Here is a 21375-nt window from a genome sequence, read left to right on the forward strand (position 1 = left end):
TAGTTTTAATATATGTTATTTTTTAAAGTCTGGAGAAAAAAAAGCTAACTCTATTATAATCAGTCTAATGTAGGTAAAAAGACACATTATAATGGCGATGACAACTACTGATATTGCTGATGGCAACTTGAAAGTCCTTTGAAAATTATTCCAATAATCTTATTTAGCAATCACAATGACACTGAAAGGTAGGTATTTAATCACTCCCATTTCACAGTGAAGGAAAACAGGCTTAGATTACTTCCACTAAAGGACACATACACGGTAAGCAGTGAATCAGAAAACAGCCTTTTGGATTCTAAACCTCCAAATCCTGAATGCTATAATGACCATGTGATCAAAACATTATGCAAAAAGAAAAGAGGCAGTGATTAATTCTGTTTGGAAAAAGGAGGAGAGAATTGCTTCTGAAAGTACTTGCTTGTGTGAACCACTCTTAACCGCTTCCTACGAGAAAAATGGAAATGATAGCCTTCATTCTATATTCAGATTTTTGTCACTAACTCTCAGAGAAATATAATTTGAAAATATCCATTTATTACTTTTCATTATCACTTATGACAACTAAAATTCATTATGGCTCAACGTATACAAATATATTGCCACAAGCAATTATATTAATATCAATTTAATAAGATGATTTCTGATCAGAAAAGGCAGTTTTGAAAACAGATATACTCCAGGGACTAAGGAAAACACAAAATGGACACAAATTTGTTCACTGTTAGGTTTAATTGAAAATGGCTAAGCTTCATCACTTTTGATAATTAAAGATGGAAGAAATGAAATGTTTTTAATCTAAATCGTAAAAAAAACATTTGGTCTGAAAACGTGTTGGCATACCTGGGAACATTATTGTTTGAATCTTCACTTTCATTTGCCAGGCCACCAAACAAATAGCATTTGTTACCATATAAAGAGAAGCTATGTCCCAGCCGAGGACAAGGAGGTAAACCAGAAGAAGGAGGATACGGTTTCACTTTTTTCCATAACCAACGACTTGCCTAAAAAAGAGCATAAATACTCTCAGACAAAATCAGGAAAGTGCTCCTATATTGTCAATAGTGTAACATCATACCAATACATTTTAATCTGAATCCAATCAGAAGACTTCAATAAGCTACTTTTGGGACAAATGACAAGTTAACCAGATAACTTCAGGAATTAAAATGAGTGTTCCAATAGAAATTCAGTCTAATCTTCCATATTCACAGCTTTCCACAATGGCAAACTAAGCTTATAATAATAAACACTAGCAGTTATAAAATATTTTCTAAATGAAAAATTCAACATTATTTATAGCTTTAAGATTAAATGTAATTTATGTACTCTCACTTTTTGAAATTAGGTAATCCATGGATGGTATATATTTTAAATAAACATAAAGCTCATTAAAAAGTTTTTTTTTTTCTTGGCCGCTGCATGGCATGAGAGATCTTAGTTCCCCAAACAGGGATCGAACCTGTGCCCCCTGCAGTGGAAGTGCGGAGTCTTAACCACTGGACCACCAGGGAAGTCCAACATAAGGATCACTTAACAAACCAAACTCCAAAACTTATTCTCTAGCCATGGATGCCTTCTTTATCTAAAACTATTTTTGAAAAAAATTTTAAATGGACTGCTTGTAAATAGGCATAATTCACCTACCTCTGCCAACTACCAGATACCCTTATGATCACAGCCGTGGGAATATACAGTTCAGGAATAAAAGTCAGTTAGGGCTGTCACAGAGGGCTCTGGGTCTGGTTTATTAGAGAGTAAAATCTAGAAAGGCTATTTGAAACTGTTACCCCTTTTGTACGTACTGCCAGAAAGGGGAAAAAAGTGATTATTAGCGTGAGGGTAACAATTTCTGTAACTAAGGCAGAAGTTTTCAAAAACATACGGTCTGGAGACCAGCAGGAGCAGGTGGGAACTCAGAAGGAATGCAAATTCTCTGTAGAGAATACTGATTCAGAAACTCTAAGGGCGGGGCCCAGCAATCTGTGTTTTCACACACCCTCCAGGTGCTTCTGCTGCAGGCTAAAGTTAAAGAAAGACTGCGCTAAGATACAAAAGCTCAAATATATAACTTGTACAACTGAGGCTAAGTAACAGGTATCTTAATGTTACAAATGTTGCACTGGGTACTGGAAAAAGACTTACACTAGAAACTTTGGCTTTGGGACTTCCCTGGTGGTCCAGCGGATAAGACTCCATGCTCCCAATGCAGGGGACACGGGTTTGATCCCTGGTCAGGGAGATCCCACATCCCACATGCCGCATGCCACACGGTGCGGGCAAAAAAAAAAGGAAACTTTGGCTTTTTAGTGAAGTGGAAATGTTTTCTTTGAAGCTATGAAATGTGAAGCTCACACTATTTTAAGCATGTTAATGAAACATTTTGCAATCTTTCAAAGAATTATGAGCAATATCATTAAAATTTCAGGTTGAGATAATAAATTTGAAATATACTTACTTGTAACTCATATAACTCATTGCTGTATCTTCCGTATTCAACCATTCCCCCAAATACTAATATTCTGGTACCATCACAGACAAATCCATGGGCAGCACAGCCTGGAGGGATGTCTCCTCTAACAGCTGGCAGGAACCACTGATTTGTAACTAGTTGCCAAAATAAAATTAAAACCAATTATAATAAACAGTTATCACAGACTATGAGTATGTACTTTTATATGAATCATTTATATCAGTGGTTCTTAATTGGGAATGATCTTGCCCCCCCAGGGACAAACAAAAAAATTTCAGTTGTCAGAACTGCAGGAGGAGGGTGTTACTGGCAACTAGTGGGTAGAAGGCTGGGGATATAGGGCAGCCCCTAAAACAAACAAAATTATCCGGTTCAAACGTCAATCATGCTGCTGTTGAAAACCCTGATCTATATCACTTAATTTCTCAACAAAAACCCTACTTGGGGAGCATCATCCTCTCCATTTTACAAGTGAAAACTTTGACACTTCGGTTCAGTAACTTTAGGGCTGATCCTTGAGCAACTGGAAGAGCAAAATTCAAACCAGGTGTAACTTATTCCACAGCCAAGGATTCTACAGTCTACCAAATTGTCGACTAACTTTTTAACTTTTTTATGCTGGGGTGCCAGGAGGAGGAGAAGGTGAAAAAATAAAGTTTCCCCTACTCCACCATTTTATTAATTTCTAAATGACCACTACGATTAAGTTGTTTGGTCAAAAAAAAGTTATTGATCACGACATAGACTTCAAACTCATTAATTAGCCTTACACCAAGAAAACAGCTTCCTTAGGACTGCTGCATTTACAAGTGGGAAAAATGAAATTCCAACCTCCTTTCTGTTCCACGGAGGTACTCAAAGTCAGGGCCTCTGCGACCGGGGGCATTTCTGATGTGCAGCGGCGCTCAAGGCGACAGTCCTCCCCGAGCGCTGAACGGCTGAGCTTGGGCACACACACCCAACCATGCAGACAGGCGCCGGTATCACCCACGAGCCACTTCCCCGCCAGTGAAGAGGGCTACCAACGGGGTAAGAATCTTGACTAACAACTGCCAGGTACGGGGCTGTATTTGGGGTGAAAGTACCAGAAGGCCTCTCGTTTTCCCTCCTCATCTCCCCTATATCCTCTTCCTCCTAAAGAAGGCAGGCAGGCAAAGACGGGAAAGGCCCGGAGGAGCTCTGGTTTGGAGGTGGGTTTTGACAGGGAGGGATCTCGGGGCCCCGGAGTGGGCGAGACTTCGGGAAGAGGCCCAGGCGGATGGAAACAGTCTCTCTCGCCTACGTCCGCCAGCAGGGCTGAGGCGGGGGGGTCCGGGACCGCCTGCCCGAGGGCCGGCGCGCCCCGCACGGGGGCCGGTTCCGCCCCGGCAATCCCGGAGAAACGGAGCTACGGCCCGGGACGCTACGGGATTGGGGCCGCCCGGCCGAGACTCGCTCCCCGCCGCCCGCCGGAGGAGGCAGTGACCCGGCGGTGACAGCTGTCAGGGCCGCGGCCGCCGCCTCGTCTCCCCTCCCCCTCCGCGGCTCCCACAGGCGGGGCCGAAGAACCGCCGCCGCGCCTACCCGTGTTGTAGACGTGCAGCTCGTCGGCGATGCCCTCGTTGCCCCCTCCAAAGATGATCATCAGCTCCCGGATGGCCACCGCGCGGTGTCCGTGCCGGGCGCGGGGGACCGGCCCCGTGAAGGAGGAAACCCGCCTCCAGTTGAGGAGGCTGGGAGCCGCCATCTTCCCAACCCCCGCCCCTCTGTCCACAATGCACCGCGCCTGCTCCGGCGCCGCTGCTCCGGGAGGAGGGCTGGGACCCGCCTCCAGCTGTGCACGCGGGAGGAGGGGAACCCCACGGCGGAGGGTGATGGTCACGTGACCGCGGGCGTCCAGGGTGAGGATGGAGGGCTGCGGGGAGCAGAGGGGGTCCTGGCAAGGGAACCCCCCCCCGGGTGACGTGGCTGGTGTTGGCACCCTGGACAAGGGATTTTAGGGTGGAAGGAAATTTCCTACCGACCAGTCTCCCCTCCCCATCCAGAGCCTCCAGTTTTTTATTTGCGGGAGAAGATACAGCGTTTTCCTTTACGGCCACTTTGAGCATCTAGGATGTGCGAGCGAGTCAGACCTTTTAAAAGAGGGGTCCCCAACCCCCAGGCCGCAGACCGCAACCTGTCCGGGCCTGTTAGGAAAGGGGCCACACAGCAGGGGCTGAGCAGGTGAGCGAGGCTTCCTCTTCGCCTGAACTATTCCCGCCCCCCATTCCGTGGAAAAATTGGCTTCCACGAAGCCCGTCCCTGGTGCCAAAAAGGTTGGGGACAGATGCTTTAAACAATGACAACACAGCAAGGGAAAAGCTCTCGTAGAGGTTTTGAAGTGCCAGGAGCGTGGGGACAGGAGAGGGAAGTCCATCGCCGCCGAGGGCGTGACTGCGCGCAGAGCGCCTGGGCGTAGAGGATGCCCCCGAAGGCTGGGGGAGGGGGGCAGTCTGGACCATGGTGGAGAGGCCGCGAGCGCTGCGTGCCCCTCGCGGCTGGGAACACCGGAGGGAATGTCGGAGCTAAGCCTGCAAAGGCAAGTCAGGCAGATCAGATTTGGAGGGTGACATGCCAAGAAGTTTAGGAACGGTGAGCCGCGAAAGTTGTTTTGTTTAAGCAGGTGGGAGGTTATATATAGATTTATATTTTATTACTATCTAACATTTGAGGGTCTTTCATTGACAAGCACTGTCCTCCTTGCCTTATATGAATTAATTTGTGATTCTCCTAACAATCCAGTGAAGTGGGTACTGTTATTTCCCTTTCGTGGATGGGGAAATGAGGCACAGAAAAGTAAAGTAATTTTCTCATGGGCACACAGCAGAATTAGGGACAGTATTCAAACGCAGAGCTTCTGATTCCAGAGCCCCAATCCCTAACCACTATACCATACTTACTGTGAATACAGTCATAAGTAACCCTGTTAAGTCCGGGCTGCTTTGTGATCTGGTCCTACACAGAATCACACTCAAAGAGATACAAGTCCAGCGGCAGAGGTCGGGGCGGGAAATGAAAGCAATTTAAATCCCTACCTCACACTCTAAAGAAGGTATCAAAGAGGGAATACACATAATGTAGGCCAAATTTCCTAAAATTTCATTTCCCTCATCTTAACTATTTTCAATTTCTCTCGTATGCCTAGCTCATCTCTCCTCCCCCAATTCCCTCAAACCTAACCATGCCTCTCCCACCTTCTCGTTCATCTAAACTGCCTTTTGAGAGGTAATTCTCTCCCTTTTAAAAAGGAATTCTTACTATTCTTTCCAGCTCCTGCTTTTCAAGTTCTTCCTGTCACTGATTAATTCCCCAGTTTCATAATATGGTCAAAGAGAATTTGGAATTGGAATAGGAAGGTGGCTGGAAACAAAGAAAGAAAGCTATGAATGTTTATGTACTGATATTTTTCTTGGTCACATACATAACATGGGCTCTTAAATGTTTCAGTTACAACGTTTTTAGGTATCTGAAACAATACTGGAAAAGTTGGGGTAGAGCCATGAGTTTTTCATAAAACTTTAAATACTTTATTTAAAGAATTATATTTTATTCTGAGAGTTTAGTGTTAAAATGTCCTAACTTTTATGACTGATAAAGTAAGTGGGTGGTAGTTTTTTTTTGTTTTTAATGTCCTTATAGAAAAGACTAAGGGTAAAATTAAAAGTTGCAAACCCAATGTTGATATTCAAATTAAAAAAAAATCAAAACTGGTGTATGATATTTGAAAGTCTGAAAATCTCTGAACGAAGGGAGAGATGAAGGCAAAATGTTAAGACAAAGGAGATTACAAGTGATAACTGGTCGCTTAGATAAGGAGCTTCAGGACGGTGGTGGAGCTCTGTATTAGTTTCCTAAGACTGCTGTAACAAAGTACCACAAACCAGGTGGATTAAAACAACAGAAATTTGTTGTCTCACAGTTCTAGAGTGTAGAAATCCAAAATCAGAGACATGATCCCTCTGAAACCTGTAGGGAAGAATACTTCCTTGCCTCTTTCTGGCTTCTGTAGCAGCATCACTCCAGCCTCTGCCTCCATCATCACATGGTGTTGTCCCTGTGTGTCTGTGTTTCTTCTCTTCTTATAAGTTCACCAGTCATATCAGATTAGGGCCCACCTGATGGCCTCACCTTAACTTGTTTACATCTGCAAAGGCCTTATGTTCAAATAAGGTCACAATCACAGGTTAGAACTTAAACATATCTGTTTTGGGGGGGACACAGTTCAATACATGACAGGATGCTTAATCCAATGGGAAAGATATTTTACCAGAGCACCTTTGACTCAACGCTGCTTAAGTGAGGAGTCTAGATTAGGTCCCCAATTCTCAAGGAAGCTACGTTCAATCTTTGAAACTTTAAGAATGGAAGTTACCGCCTAGGAGGTGAGTGTAGAAAGGGAAGAGAAGAATGAGGCAGAATAGCGCCCTGAAGAAACCAACTTTTAAGAGGTAAAGACAGCAGGAGGCTCTCATGAACGAAATGGGGAACGAATAGCGAGAGAAGTCAAAAGGGAACTGGGTGAGGGTGATGTCAAAGAAGCCACAGGCTAAAGGGCTTTCACAGAGTGGAAGTGGTTATCAAAGCCAAGAGCATAGAGAGGTCAGATAAGAAAAAGACAAGGAAGCAACGTCTGCAAACTAAGAGGTTATTAATGGCCTAGATTAAAATACTCAGTGGAGTGGGAGGAGGGAAGCCACAGAAGATCGAAGAATGAATAACAAGTGAGGATGCACAGATAACATGTATAGTCTACTTTTTACAGACACTTGCTCCCAGAAGGAAAGAAAAAACAGTGGCTGGAGGGGAGAAATGGCTGTGTACAGAGCAAGCTCTCATTCTTTTCCAAGGATGAGACTTGAACATGACTGTGGGCTCAGAAGAAGGATCCTGTTGAAAAGGTAAGACTGAAGGAGCAATAGAGATGTCTTAGTCTGCTTAGGCTGCTGTAACACAATACTAGAGGCTGGGTGGTTTATAAACAACCAAAATTTACTTCTCACAGTTCTGGAGACTGAAAGTCCAAGATCAGGGTGCCAGCACGGTCAGATTCTGCTGAAGATACTCTTGTAGGTTTTAGACTGTTGACTTTTCACTATATCCTTACCTGGTGAAAGGGATGAAGGAGCTCTCTGGGGTCTCTTATAAGGGCGTTAATCCCATTCATGAGGGCTCCACTCTTATGACCTAAGCACCAAAATACCAAAGACCCTACCTCCTAACACCATCACCTTGGGGGTGAGGATTTCAACATATGAATTTGGAGGGGGACACAAACATTTAAATCATAGCAAAAGAATATGTCATTTGGAAATGCTTTTTGTTACAAGTAGCAGAATATCCGACACTGTGGCTAAATGATAAGGCACTTAATTATCTTGCGCAAGAAATCTGGGGTAGGTAGGTTTAGGGTTAATTTGGCAGTTCAGTGGTGTTATGGTTCCAGGTAGCAGTTCTGAATTTCTCTTGACTTTTCCTTTATGGTCAAAAGAAGGTCGTTGCACCTTTGGACATTGTGTCCCCATACAACGATGCCCAAAGGCATGAAGCAGGAGGACAGCCAGGATGGGGAAATAGGGCTTTCGTTTTACAGGGAGGAAAAGCATCTTGCCCAGAAGCCACCCAGCATACTTGCTCTTAGGTTTCACTGGCCAGAACTGGGACATTTGGTATATTAAGATTACATTAGCTATAGTGACAGAAATAGGCTTTAAAAGTTTATGTTTCTCCCATCTAAATGAACTTTGGAAATGGCAGTCCAAAGCCAGCATGGCAGCTCTATTTCACCACATCTTCAGGAATTTGTAGACTTTGTAGATTGGAATTCCTCCTTCCAGCTCATGATCCAAGATGGCTGCTCCAGCTCTAGCTATTGCATCTACACTCCAGCCAGCAGGAAAGAGTAGGGGAAAGGAATGTTCCCCTCTCCAGAACACATTCTGGAATTGTACATGTTATTTCTGCTTACATCCCATATGCCAGTATTTAGTCACAAGGCCACAGCTAGTTGAAGGAAGTTTGTGAAATGTAGTTTTTATTTAGAATGGCCAAGTGCTCGGGTAATAGTCAAGGTTCTATCACAAAGAAAGAAGGGAAGAGCAGACCGTGGGGGTCTTCTTGCAGGAGGGTGGCTATAGGAGTCTAGGAAAGTGTTTTTGTTTGTTTGTTTTTAGCCTCAGTAATGAGAAGCAGGCAAGGGAGAAGAAGGTTGGAAAAGAGAATTGGTGAGTTAACCAAGTAAGCCTGTCTCAGGGCAGGTTGAAACTTGACTGAGCAAGATCCTAGAGGATCAAGAAAAGATGGATTCAGAAGTACATGAAGATTTACACATGGACTGGGGTTGAATATATGTCTATTGCATAGATTATATAATTGTTTATATTCTATAAAAATATATTAAAAAACAGAAAGCTCATTGGACAGCACTGCTCTAGCCTTTTGAAGTTACATTAGAGAAGATGCCTTCATCTGTCACCACTTTCTCTCCTTCACTCCCGCTCCCCCATATCAAACACCATCATTTACCTGGAATCTCAGTATAGCATAGAGGTTAAGATCACGGGATTTAGAATTCAATAGGCATAGCTGTTTACTAGCTAGGTGGTCTTGGTCAAATTATTTATTTTTTTGAGCTTCAGATGCTTTGTCTAGAAAATGGGGATTGTAATAGCATCTATTTCTTAAGGTTATTTTGAAGATCAACTGAGATAATATATGCAAAGTACAGGCTGTCCTTGCTTTGCATGAGAGTGCAATTCTGTGAAAATGGCCGTGGAAGCTGAAACCCTGCAAAGCGATCTTAATTACTCATGGGAAAAATTACAGTTGTTTTGTTCATGATCTTTAAAAATTTTTGTCAAAATATTTAAGGTTCTCTTACTGTTAGTTTTAAATGTCTAAAGAAATGAAAAAAATAGTAGACTTAATGTTTATTTGTTCTACTGTAATTTAAAACTTTGGACATATTGAAGGTGAAAATTAAATATTTAGGGTTTGTTTTGGTTTTGGTTTTGGTATAAAACTTACCAAGAGCAGCTGAGCAGTGCTTAACCTTTTTGCCATTTAACTTACTGTAAGGAGTGAGCATCTTTTCTGTGCCTTGGAAAATGGTCATACTCCTTTCTAAGTTTGGATCAGCTTCCCATATTTTATGCTTTGCACTTTTAACATCATAAAATAACCTTTGAGAGTTCCTCTAATGTGAATTTTTTGCCCATGTCATTTCCTCTGGAACATCTCCATCCCTCTCATCACAACCGCTTTCCTTATTTATGTTCGTAAAATCACCCTTACTAGATTTTTCTGGCTGCATAGCTAGAGTTGAATAGCAACAGTATCATCCCACGGCCAACTAATTTCTTCTACCTTCATTTACCTTTGATTTGAATGTCACTCCCACTATTATCATTTTTTTGTTTCTTCGCTAACGTTTCTCTTTGTTGGCCAATTCTATTATCCATTTTTGTGGATGTCGTATGGGTTTATCACTGGGAATTAACGAAGCAACACAACTACATGCTTTGCTGTCTGTACATAAGCCGAATAACAGCTATCCAGTGACCAATCAAGGACAGACTGTCAAAGAAGTGACATGATTGGTCACTCATCATTGATGTGGCTCTGTTATCAGCGTAGTAATTTTGTGGACTGAAAAGCTAGCAGCAAAGTTAGTAATTATCCAACTACTCAGTTGATATACTGTGGTAACAGATTTGAACTGTGTTGTAGGGGACTGATGTTATTGAACTACACTGTGGTGACTGAAATTGGTGCTGATGCCACGCAGAGCAAGGACAGTGCTGCGCTTACGAAATGCCTAGCACGTGGTTAGCATTTAGTAAGTATTAGATTGTTTAACTTCTATTGTTTTCGTTATATTACTACTGTTTCTACTCCTCCTGAGCTACGGGCCCCTGAGGAGTCAGTCTGAGAGGGAGGGGCTGGTGCTGGGAGGTGGTAGACAGTGCAGTGTTTTCAGCCAAGAGTGTAAAATGGCCGTGTCCAACGGATACCTTAATCTCAGTTGAGAACTCAGGCCAAGGGCTTATTGGCAGCAGTCTGAGAAGGGGTTTTGAGGAGTGCCAGCAGGTAGGCAGAGCTCAACAGCAGAGAGCCTAGGCAGGCGCTGTTCCTGAGACGAAGGAAGCAGATGGTGTCTGAGAGGTCTGCTCCCAGATCACAGGGCTCCAGCCATGGCGAGAGCTGCGGCCAAGGCCTGGAGAGGGCAGCTGGCCAGAACAAGGCAGGACCCCAGGCCAGGTAGAGCCTACACCAGTTACCAGAGGAAGGAGCTGGCACAAAAGCCAGGGAGGAAAAGCAGTCATCTCACGTGGGAGAAAGGGACCCTGTGTGCAAAGAGTCAGGTGCAGGAGCGATTGCTGCAGCTCAGGGGGTAGCAGGCAAGAGCCAGAGCAGCTAAGCTCTGGACAAGGAGATGACCCATCACTGAGCCCCACCAGCCAAAGAGAGGGAATTGAGGCCCCCATAGTTGTATGTCCCGCCCCATGTGGATGATCCTGGAGCCCAGCCCTGGGAGACCAAGGCAATAAATAGAGGCTTGTCAGCCTGACCCAGTGCAGTGATTCACTGCTGCTGTACAGTGCTGCTTCCTTTCCTTCCAGTCACATTTATCAGCCTTAACAGGGTTTATCTTACCTACTTATCTACAAAGTAATACATTCAGCCAAGGCAGACCCATTGGGTAAGAAATGATGAACATTTGGCTTTCAACTAATAAGAAATAAACATGGAATAATAATGACTCAGATATACATTGTGTTGACTAATGATAGCACAAATCAAAAATGCATATAGATCACGTAGGACTGTGTTCAGGCAGATAACCGAAACCTAACCAAAGTAACTTAACCGCATCCAGGTTTATTTTCCTCACACGGTTAGATGCTCCGTAAGTAGTCAGCTCAGGCTGCTGTGGTGACTCCTGGTGCCATCGGGACTGAGGCTTCTCCTGTGTTCTTGCTCTGCCCTCCTCACTTAACACGTGCAGGGCTGCTGAGTCACCCAGCGCCGGGGCACGGATAGTTTCCATTTGCTTATGAAGATCTATTCTCTACTCTTCTTTAACTTGTTCAGTGCCGTGAGGCTGACCTAAATGGATTACGTCACCTGACATCTCCAGGTCTCTGACTTCCAGCTGGGTTTGGCCAATGGGAGGCACCACCAACAGGAGATTGTAAGGTTGGGGTAATGTACCTCCTAGTCCCTTTCGTGGGGGTGAACAGAGGGCGCTCCTCTTGGGCAGCCCTTCCCTGTGGCTGCTTCCTCCCACTCTTGGTGCTATAGCATCAATTTTTTTTTTTTTTTCCGGTACACGGGCCTCTCACCTCTGCGGCCTCTCCCGTTGCGAAGCACAGGCTCCGGACGCGCAGGCTCAGCGGCCATGGCTCATGGGCCCAGCCGCTCCGCGGCATGTGGGATCTTCCCAGACTGGGGCACGAACCCGTGTTCCCTGCATCGGCAGGCAGACTCTCAACCACTGTGCCACCAGGGAAGCCCTATAGCATCAATTCTTAACCAAGTTTCCCTAACACTGACTACACCTTTTCAAATAGTGCCTGTTTTAAGAGTCTCCACCATTAGCTCACTGGGGTGGGCCATCTGTGTCCTGCCGGGACCCTGACTGACTCTTCGCACAGCCCGGGGGACCATATGCAGCAGCACGGGGTGGGCCTTTCATCCACAGGGCTGCGAGGTGGCGACTCCACCTCCAGGCACCAAGGTTGGGTTTCAGACAGGAGGAAAGGGCAAAAGGCACCAGACAGCTCTTTGCCAGGAAAACAGTAGCTTTCTAGGAAGTCACAGCCAGCCAGCTTCTGCTCACGTGCTGCTCTAGCTTCAGGACCTCTGAGGAGGTGAGTATTTTTAACTGGACAGTTGCCACCTCAAATGACAGAGTGTTTCTATTTGAAGGGAAGAAGCAGAGAGGTTATTAAGTTGTACCAGGCTACCAGTGTTTGAAACAGCATACAACTCATTTGGCCTTTTTGAAAAAAGTTACCAATTGCTTACTGTTACAATTTCTTTCTCTTGTTTATACCTTGGGGTGTCTTCATGCAACAACAATAATAATCACTTCCATGTTCTGAGCCCTTACTGAGTGCATTGCATGCATGAGGTCTTTTAACCCTCACAAGAAGCTTCCTCACCTTACAGATGAGGAAACTGAAGGTGAGATTTTCAGGAATGTGTAAGTGTGACATCTGAGCTAACACCTAGGTTTGTTGGTCTGTCTCCAGAGCCCAAGCTGGTAGCCACTACACTTAGGGTGCCCCTTATATCCTACATCTCTTTCTATTCTCATTTCTTCCCCAGGGGAGAATCTGTGCATCCAATTTGGAAATATAGGTCATAGACAGTAAGCCTCTTGCAGCTCAGCACATGGCCCAGCAGAAATAAAGGAGGGGCTTCTCTGGTGGTACAGTGGTTAAGAATCCTCCTGCCAATGAATGGGACACGGGTTTGAGCCCTGGGCTGGGAAGATCCCACATGCCTTGGAGCAACTAAGCCCGCAAGCCACAACTGCTAAGCCCGCAAGCCATAACTGCTGAGCCCGCATGCTGCAACTACTGAAGCCCGTGAGCCTAGAGCCTGTGCTCTGAAACAAGAGAAGCCACCGAAATGAGAAGCCCACACCACGATGAAAGTAGCCCCTGCTCGCCATAACTGGAGAAAGCCAACTCGCAGCAACAAAGACCCAACGCAGCCAAAAAAAAAAAAAAGACTAGTGCCACTGAAGAACTGAATTTTATTTATTTTTAAACAAACAATTTTTTTAAAATTTTATTTTATTTATTTTTTATTTTTGGTTGCACTGGGTCTCAGTTGTGGCAGGCAGGCTCCTTATTTGCAACTTGCTGGCTCCTTAGTTGCGGTTCACTGGCTCCTTTAGTTGTGGCACGTGTGCTCCTTAGTTGAGGCTGGTGGGCTCCTTAGTTGTGGCATGCAAACTCTTAGTTGCGGCATGCATGTGGGATCTCGTTCCCTGACCAGGGATCGAACCCATGTCCTCTGCATTGGAAGGCAGATTCTTAACCACTGCGCCACCAGGGAAGTCCCGAGGAGCCAAATTTTAAATTTTACTTAGTTTTAATCAATTTAAATTGAAAAACTGATTCACGATTCAGTTATTGGAAAATTTTGAAGTATGTTGGAGCAACCTGAATATGTCATTCTATTTTTTTTTTTTTTTTTTTTTTTTTGCGGTACGCGGGCCTCTCAGTGTTGTGGCCTCTCCCCTTGTGGAACACAGGCTCCAGACGCACAGGGTCAGCGGCCATGGCTCACGGGCCCAGCCGCTCCACGGCACGTGGGATCTTCCCGGACCAGGGCATGAACCCGTGTCCCCTGCATCGGCAGGCAGACTCTCAACCACTGCGCCACCAGGGAAGCCCGTGAATCTATTTTTTAAACTGTAAATTTTATCAAGTGTAAATACATATCAATTGTTTCTGATGAAGTTTAGTTTGGGAATTGAGATGTGTTGCAGGTGTAAAATACACACCAGATTTCAAAGGCTTCATACAAAACAAAAAGTGTAAAATGTCTTGTTAATAAGTTTTATACTAATTACATGTTGAAATAATGTTTTTGTATATATTATGTTAAGTAAAATTTATCATTAAAATTAATTTTACCTCTTTGTACTTTTCTTAAAGTGACTACTAGAAAATTTTCGATGACAATGTGGCTTGCAGTATATTTCTTTTGGGCAATACCACTTTAGAAGGTGGCAGTGAGCAGAGGCAGACTCATTTCTTTATAGGAATGAGGGAGAGAGGCCATTGCTAAATAAATTCCATGATCCCAGGCAAAGTGCTGGCACCATTTCCTGGATTTCTGAGAATCAATGGCAGGAACACAGAACAGCACAGAGCTGGGTGGGGTTGATTCACTGCCTGATTCCTTCCCATGTTCAGTCACAAAACACACCACCTTGAAATTTCCGTCACTATCATTGCCTTGGTCGAAGGGAGACCACAGTTTTTATCTGGGCTTTGATTTGGGGACAACAGCATTTTAATGACTAGGGCATTTTAGGAGAAGCTAGTGGCCAGGAAAGATATTCTTAAAATCAGTATGAACTTAATGTTTTCACTTCTGCCCTCTCAAAATTTACCTTAGACCCAATGTGTGGTGGAAATTCACCCTCCAAGCATCTGCTTTTCTCCAGTTTGGAATGTTTTCCTCCAGAGCTGCCTTGTTTTTGAAATGATTTGCAGGCTGCCCGAGGAGGCTGCGAGAGGAAGTCTGACCCGCCAAGCCCATCTGGAAGTGGTTTCAGGGGCCACATCACTCAGCCAGCACAACGCCTAGATTCACAGCTGCCTGTGAACAGGGGTGGAAGAAACCCGAGCTGCTCCAGAGTCTGCACAAGCAAGGGAGGTGCAGTGGGGGAGGAAGACTGTCTTGGAAACGGAATATTGGCCTTGAGGCTCTCCAGCCCTTTGAGATTTCCAGTGGGATCGTAGAAGCAGCTGAAGCAGCGTGAAGGGCAGCATCCCAGGGCCAGCCACCATTTGAATGCTCTGCCCTACAGCTCTTCTGGACGGAGGAGCCCCGCCCTCACCACCCACCAGGTAAACAGACATTTACAGCAGGGTGACGGCCTTTCTATTTCACCCTGGCCTGCTGGCAGCTGTCCTTTATTTTGCTGTAGATGCAAGAAAGTAAATCAGAGGTGGACTGTCCCACGCAAACCACCTTTAGGCGCTCCAGCTGTTTGTAGCATGCTAGCGGCCTCTTCTTCTTCTTTTTTTTTTTTTGCCATTGCTGCAAATCCAAAATATTCAATGTGCAAGTTTTTCACATCCTGGACTGCTTTTCCAGACCTGGGTTTATGTCCGTCCCCCTACCCCCAAATAGTGTGATTTACTTACTATTTTCATCATATTTTAAGTGTGGAAATCATCTGTTAGCTAGGACTGTATAAATGCTAGCATTTAACGCTGGTATGTTTCTGAGCCACAAAAGATTTAATTGAGCTGTGATTCATGTTTTCAGAATCTGTCCTAGGAAGCTATTCTGAGGGCCCCAGTCCCCCCCGCAAAGAACTGGCAGTTGTATGAAATCTAAATGAGGCTTATTGTAAATATGGTAGTCATAACGGGTTGAAAATGCTTTTTAACTTTCAAAAAAAATGTCTTCTTTTGTTCACTTTATGAGCAAGCGTAATACTTTGGCCAAGCCTGATATATAATTTATGACATAAGTTAAGAAGGGATAGTTAATAAAAGAGTAAGAAGAGAGAGAGGAAGAAAATATGATATCCAAACATCTGAATGTGCTGTGGAAAAAAGTCAGTCCTCTAGCTGTTTGGCCCGTGCAGCCAAATATCCAAAGAGACATTGGTTTGTCTTTTCCTCTGAATGTTTTGGTGTTGCATTTGTATACAGTATCCTTTGCGTGCTGCATAATGGAATTCCAGGCTTCCATCTAACTCAGTAGAGCAGTGCAGGGCAGTGGTGGGAACATGGGCTCTGGGGTCCAACTCACAGAGTCTGTGCGCTGCCACTTATAAGCTTTATAAACTTTGACTCTGGGTGACTCTATCTCCTCATCTGTAAAATGGGAATTAAGCGACATCATGTGTCTAAAGGACATAATGCAGGATCTGCAGAGTAGTGAGGCCTCAGGGGAGGTCAGCTTCTCTGGTGGTGCTGATGATGACAACGGTGATGGTGAAGGTGACCACACACCCTGCACTGGGCCACAGCCCTGCTTTTGACACATTGTTCCCTCCCATAGTCCAGTCGTCCAGTGTTCCTCACATCTGTCCAAGTTGTCTCTCCAGGGTTCTGCTTCTTTCCTTCTCTTCAAACACCTCTCCTTTTATTCCACTCTGGCTCTCTTTAGTTCTCCTGCTTCTTCCCTTGCTGAGAGAAAGACATGCTCAGCAAGCCACAGCCCTCACCATTTTCATTCCTAGTTCCCAGGGGGCATGATTCTAAAGATTTCTTTTATTTCAGCGTCTGCCAAAGAATGTTCCAAAGAAGATAGTCCCGTGGGGAAAATACGTTCTGTGAGCCATATCCCCCTCTCAGCACTCTCAAGGCATGATGGCATTTTAAAGGTCCTGAGAAGTCCCGCAGAACAGGGGTCTCCAACCCTCGGGGCTCAGACTGGTACCGCTCCACGGCTGTTACGAACCGGGCTGCACAGCAGGCGGGCTGCACAGCAGGCGGTGAGCAGCGGGCGAGCTCAAGCAAAGCTTCATCTACCGCCCCTCACTGCCCCCCATCGCTCGCATTACCGCCTGAACCGTCCCCCCCGCAGCCTTCCCCCCACCGTCTGTGGAAAAATTGTCTTCCACCAAACTGGTCCCTGGTGCCAAAAAGGTTGGGGACCGCTGCTGCAGATGAGAAATCTGCTTAAGTGTGTTTAAGTTTGTTTTTTAACACTGTGATTCCCAGTTGACACAGAGCCATTTTATCACATCATATAGATTAACATCGGCACTCTGCAATGTGCTATTCTTTTTTAAAATTTATTTATTTTTTGGCCATGCCATGTGGCATGTGGGATCTTAGTTCCCCGACCAGGGATCAAACCCGCACCCCCTGCAGTAGAAGCGGAGTCTTAACCACTGGACCGCCAGGGAAGTCCCTACAATATCCTATCCTGACCACATGTGTTTTCACCCTGGTTCCTCTCATGGACATCCTACTTCATACCTTTCCTGGTGAACACCCAAGGGGACATCTTGTTCTCCCTTCTCTGGTTAAGGACAGATGATTGATCGTGCATGCCATATTGATGTGTAGAAAGTCTGGCCTAAGGTGGGCAGCAGGGATCAGCAAATATTCCCTGCAAAGGGCCAGGTAGGTGGCTCTGCAGGCCAGATGGTCTCCATCATGATGACTCAGTTATGCGGAAGTAGTGTGGAAATGGCCATGGAAAAAACATCAAACAGCACCATCAAAGAATAAGCCTGGCTATGTTCCCACAAAACTTTATTTTTAAAAAACGGTGATGGGCAGGATCTGGCTGTAGTTTGTCAGCACCTGGTCTAAAGCCATGTTGTGAAAGAATGCCTCAATCCATCACAGGAGAAAGCAGGATGGGTCGTCCGCAAACTGAAGACGTTCCCACCCTGCTTATTTTGGTGGATCAGGAGTAAGCCTTTGATGTTCCAGCAAAAAGTAAAAAGGCCAGAGGTGTTTTGTTGGAGGCCAAATTCCTAAGTCCTGGTTTTGTCCTTCTTTCTCTTTTCTTCAAGTGAACCCATGCTCCTGTCCTGTTCATAACTCTGTAGTCTGCCTGGTTTAAGTTGAAGAGCTCTATTAAATGTATTTTATGCCCATGTGAACTTCAGGGTCAAGTCTTAGAGAATACCGTGAAATCACAGAGCTTCTTGGCAGGTCTCTTAACCTCCCTGAACTTCAGTTTCCTCATCAGTAAACTGAGAAGAATAACCTTATAGGGTTGTTGTGAGAATCAAATTAATTAATATACATATCAAGGTCTTAGAACAATGCCTCGCTAATAGAAATTACTATGTGTCTCCTTATCATTGTAATAAATTATTTAATTTAACCTACAAAACAATCCCATTTTACAGACTGGGTTTTATAAGTTGCCCAAGATTACACAGTAAGAAATGAGGCAGAACCAGGATTCAAAGTCAGCTCTGTCTAATGACAAAACCCATATTTCCACTCAGGTACATGCCCTGCCAGATTTAAGTCATTCAAAAATACATTTTAGGAGCCCCTCTTTTATATTCCTTTTTGATTCCCAGGTCCTTTCCTATTACCTCCTTACCTGAACCCATGGCAGACATGATTAATCAATCACAGTGCCCTTCCTTCCTTCCTTCCTTCCTTCTTTCCTTCTTGCTTTCACTGAGTCTTGTGATGGCTTTAGACTCCTCAATTTGTCAGTCCTGAAAGCTCCTATCAACTGATTAGAGTTGGCATGTAAAATAAAACTTATGGGCTCTGATTTTTGGAATATTTTTCTGGAGTCCCTCCCACTTTTGCCTTTCTTCCAAGGCAGAGCTAATCCCCTTAGCCACTGCCAGGTCTTAAGACATTCTTTCCAGGTTTGACAACAGGCCCAAACTCTTCGACATTTGGTAAAACAACTCCCCATGCAAGATCTTCTGGGACCTGTTTTTAAACCTAATAGACATTTCTCTGGTCCAGATCAATTCCCTAAGCTCTCCTTTTTCTTCCTAGTCACAGGCCCTAGGACCTTTCCCCTTTGAAGCTCCAACCATCCAGGGCCTTACCTAGGGATTTCCTCTACCCAACACTGTGAGATGACTCCCCAGCTGCATCTTTCTTGCTGTCCTGAAGACAGGCCTATGGGCCCTTAATGCTGAAGGCGTGACTCTTTGTTACTGCAGGGAAACTACAACACAGAAGTCACTCAGCTTAGGAAAGCTTACAGAGGCTCAGGAGACATGGTTCTGGGGCTCCTTGTTGTGATGGTAAGAGAAAGGCCAATAAGAAGACCCGAGCCCTCCCCTTTTATTTTAAAAAATTATTTATTTGTTTGTTTATTTAGTTTTGGCTGTGTTGGGTCTTTGTTGCTGTGTGCAGGCTTTCTCTAGTTCCGGTGAGCGGGGGCTACTCTTCGTTGCGGTGCGCGGGCTTCTCATGTCGTGGCTTCTCTTGTTGCGGAGCATGTGCTCTAGATACACGGGCTTCAGTAATTGTGGCACGTGGGCTCAGTAGTTGTGGCTCACGGGGTCTAGAGCACAGGATGAGTAGTTGTGGCACATGGGCTGTTCCATGGCATGTGGGATCTTCCCATACTAGGGCTCGAACCCGTGTCCCTTGCATTGGCAGGCGGATTGTTAACCACCGAGCCACCAGGGAAGCCCCTGCTTTTATTCTTGTAGTGGGACCATCAACCTGGCTTTACCCTCCTTCTGGCTTTTTCCTTAGTGAAGGTATGCAGACCCGTTTCTTCCTGGGATTGAAGAACAGAACAACAAGAGCCCTTTCTTCCTCTCTCCTATTTCTCACTCATTCATTCCACACACATTTCTTGAGGCACACAGAGGTAGGTCGGCCACAGTCCACACACATTTCTTGAGGCACACAGAGGTAGGTCGGCCACAGACCATGTCATCTCATGGTCTAGTGGAGGAGACAGGCACACCCATGATATTAGAACACAGTGTTCTGAGTGCAGGGATAGGCATAGGAATGGAGATTAGGGGAGCACCCAGGCAGGGTAATCAGGTAAGGCTTCCTGAAGGAGGAGGAGGAGTCTTTAAAGCACAAGTAGCAATTTACTGGGGAAAGAGGAGGGGAAAGGGCATTCCAGGCAGAGGGGACTGAATGAACCAAAGTTCACTGACAAGAAAAACATAGAGGGCTTCCCTGGTGGTGCAGTGGTTAAGAATCCACCTGCCAATGCAGGGGACACGGGTTTGAGCCCTGGTCCGGGAAGATCCCACATGCCACTGAGCAAGTAAGCCCGTGTGCTACAACTACTGGCCCTGCGCTCTAGAGCCCGCGAGCCACAACTACTGAGCCCACGTGCCACAACTACTGAAGCCTGCACGCCCAGAGCCCATGCTCTGCAACAAGAGAAGCCACCGCAGTGAGAATCCCGAGCACCACAACAAAGAGTAGCCCCCGCTCGCCACAACCAGGGAAAGCCCGCGCACAGCAACAAAGACCCAATGCAGCCAAAAATAAATAAATAAATTAATTAATTAATTAAAAAAAAGAGAAGCATAGACCTGGGTGTGAAGGACAGTGGAGGGCTGGAGACTAACTTTCAACCAGTTCAGCTTAGACGGAAGGCATGGCACAGAGGACCTAGGGGAATCTTAAGCTCCAATCTTAACCTTCTGGTACTGGATTTCCAGTGAAGGGCTTTAGGGAGGAAAGGAGCACTCAGAGTAGTGGGGGGTTTTTGTTTGTTTGTTTTTGTTTTTTTGATTGAAGTGTAATTGATTTACAATGTTATATTAGTTTCTGGTGTACAGCAAAGTGATTCAGTTATATATATGAGCATGTGTGTGTGTGTGTGTGTGTTTGTATACATTTTTTATACACTGTATATATTCACTTTTTCAGATTCTTTTCCATTATGGCTTATTACAAGATATTGAATATAGTTCCCTGTGCTATACAGTAGGTCCTTGTTGTTTATTTTACATTATAGTAGTATGTATGTGTTAATCCCAAACTCCTAATTTATCCCTCTCCCCCCAGTCCCTTTCCCCTTTGGTAACCATAAGTTTATTTTCTATGTCTGTGAGTCTGTTTCTGTTTTGTAAATAAGCTCATTTGTGTCATATTTTAGATTCCACATATAAGTGGTATCATATGCTATTTGTCTTTCTCTTTCTGACTTCACTTAGTATGATAATCTCTAGGTCCATCCATGTTGCTGCAAATGGCATTATTTCATTCTTTTTTATGGCTGAGTAGTATTCCATTGTGTGTGTGTATGTTTGTGTGTGTGTATATACCACATCTTCTTTATCCATTCGTCTGTATCAGTGGACATTTAGGTTGCTTCCATGTCTTAGCTATTGTAGGTAGTGCTGCTATGAACATTGGGGGTGCATGTATCTTTTCCAATTAGTTTTCTCTGGATATATGCCCAGGATTGGGACTGCTGGATCATATAGTAACTCTTTAGTCAGTAGGATTCTACAAGACAACTGGCTTGTCTTCTTCCAAAAAAAGTTCATGAAAAATAAAAAGGCAGTATGGTGAGGTGGGACTGATCAAGAGTAAAAGAAACTAAAGATATGACAACCAAACTATAAAAAACAATATTGGAATAATGGGGACATTTTGAATATGGACTGCTTATCCAGTGATGTTAAATTAATGTTATTTTTCTGAGGTGTGATAATGGCATTGTGATTATATAGGAGGATGTCCTTGCTCTTAAGA

The 21375-nt window shown here is 44.7% G+C and overlaps 2 protein-coding genes across 14 annotated transcripts in view; one reads left to right on the plus strand and one right to left on the minus strand.

The window, feature by feature from the left end:
- Positions 1-4228, minus strand: part of HCFC2 (host cell factor C2) — a 47235-nt gene extending 43007 nt beyond the window's left edge. For 4 of the 5 annotated variants that reach the window (XR_004351627.1, XM_032644270.1, XM_032644272.1 and 1 more), the window contains exons 1-3: positions 4037-4221; positions 2459-2607; positions 844-1004 (exon numbers count right to left, since the gene is read on the minus strand). Coding sequence is in view for 4 of the 5 variants with exons in the window: in XM_032644270.1 (XP_032500161.1) it covers positions 844-1004; positions 2459-2607; positions 4037-4199 (473 nt within the window). In the remaining variant the exon portion in view is untranslated. Of the gene's footprint in view, positions 1-843; positions 1005-2458; positions 2608-4036 lie in introns of all 5 variants that reach the window. The other variant, XM_032644271.1, reaches the window with a different exon arrangement.
- GLT8D2 (glycosyltransferase 8 domain containing 2) overlaps positions 3328-21375 on the plus strand; it is a 61410-nt gene continuing 43362 nt past the window's right edge. For 4 of the 9 annotated variants that reach the window (XR_004351628.1, XM_032644280.1, XM_032644287.1 and 1 more), the window contains exons 1-4: positions 5003-5083; positions 7254-7389; positions 10217-10325; positions 14728-15084. The gene's annotated coding sequence lies outside the window, so the exon portion shown is untranslated. Of the gene's footprint in view, positions 3503-4284; positions 4354-4617; positions 4676-5002; positions 5084-7253; positions 7390-8696; positions 8713-10216; positions 10326-14675; positions 15085-21375 lie in introns of those variants that run through there. The other 5 variants (XM_032644281.1, XM_032644282.1, XM_032644283.1 and 2 more) reach the window with 5 other exon arrangements.

This window comes from Phocoena sinus, chromosome 10 (assembly GCF_008692025.1).
Source record: "Phocoena sinus isolate mPhoSin1 chromosome 10, mPhoSin1.pri, whole genome shotgun sequence".
NCBI classification, from domain to species: Eukaryota; Metazoa; Chordata; class Mammalia; order Artiodactyla; family Phocoenidae; genus Phocoena; species Phocoena sinus.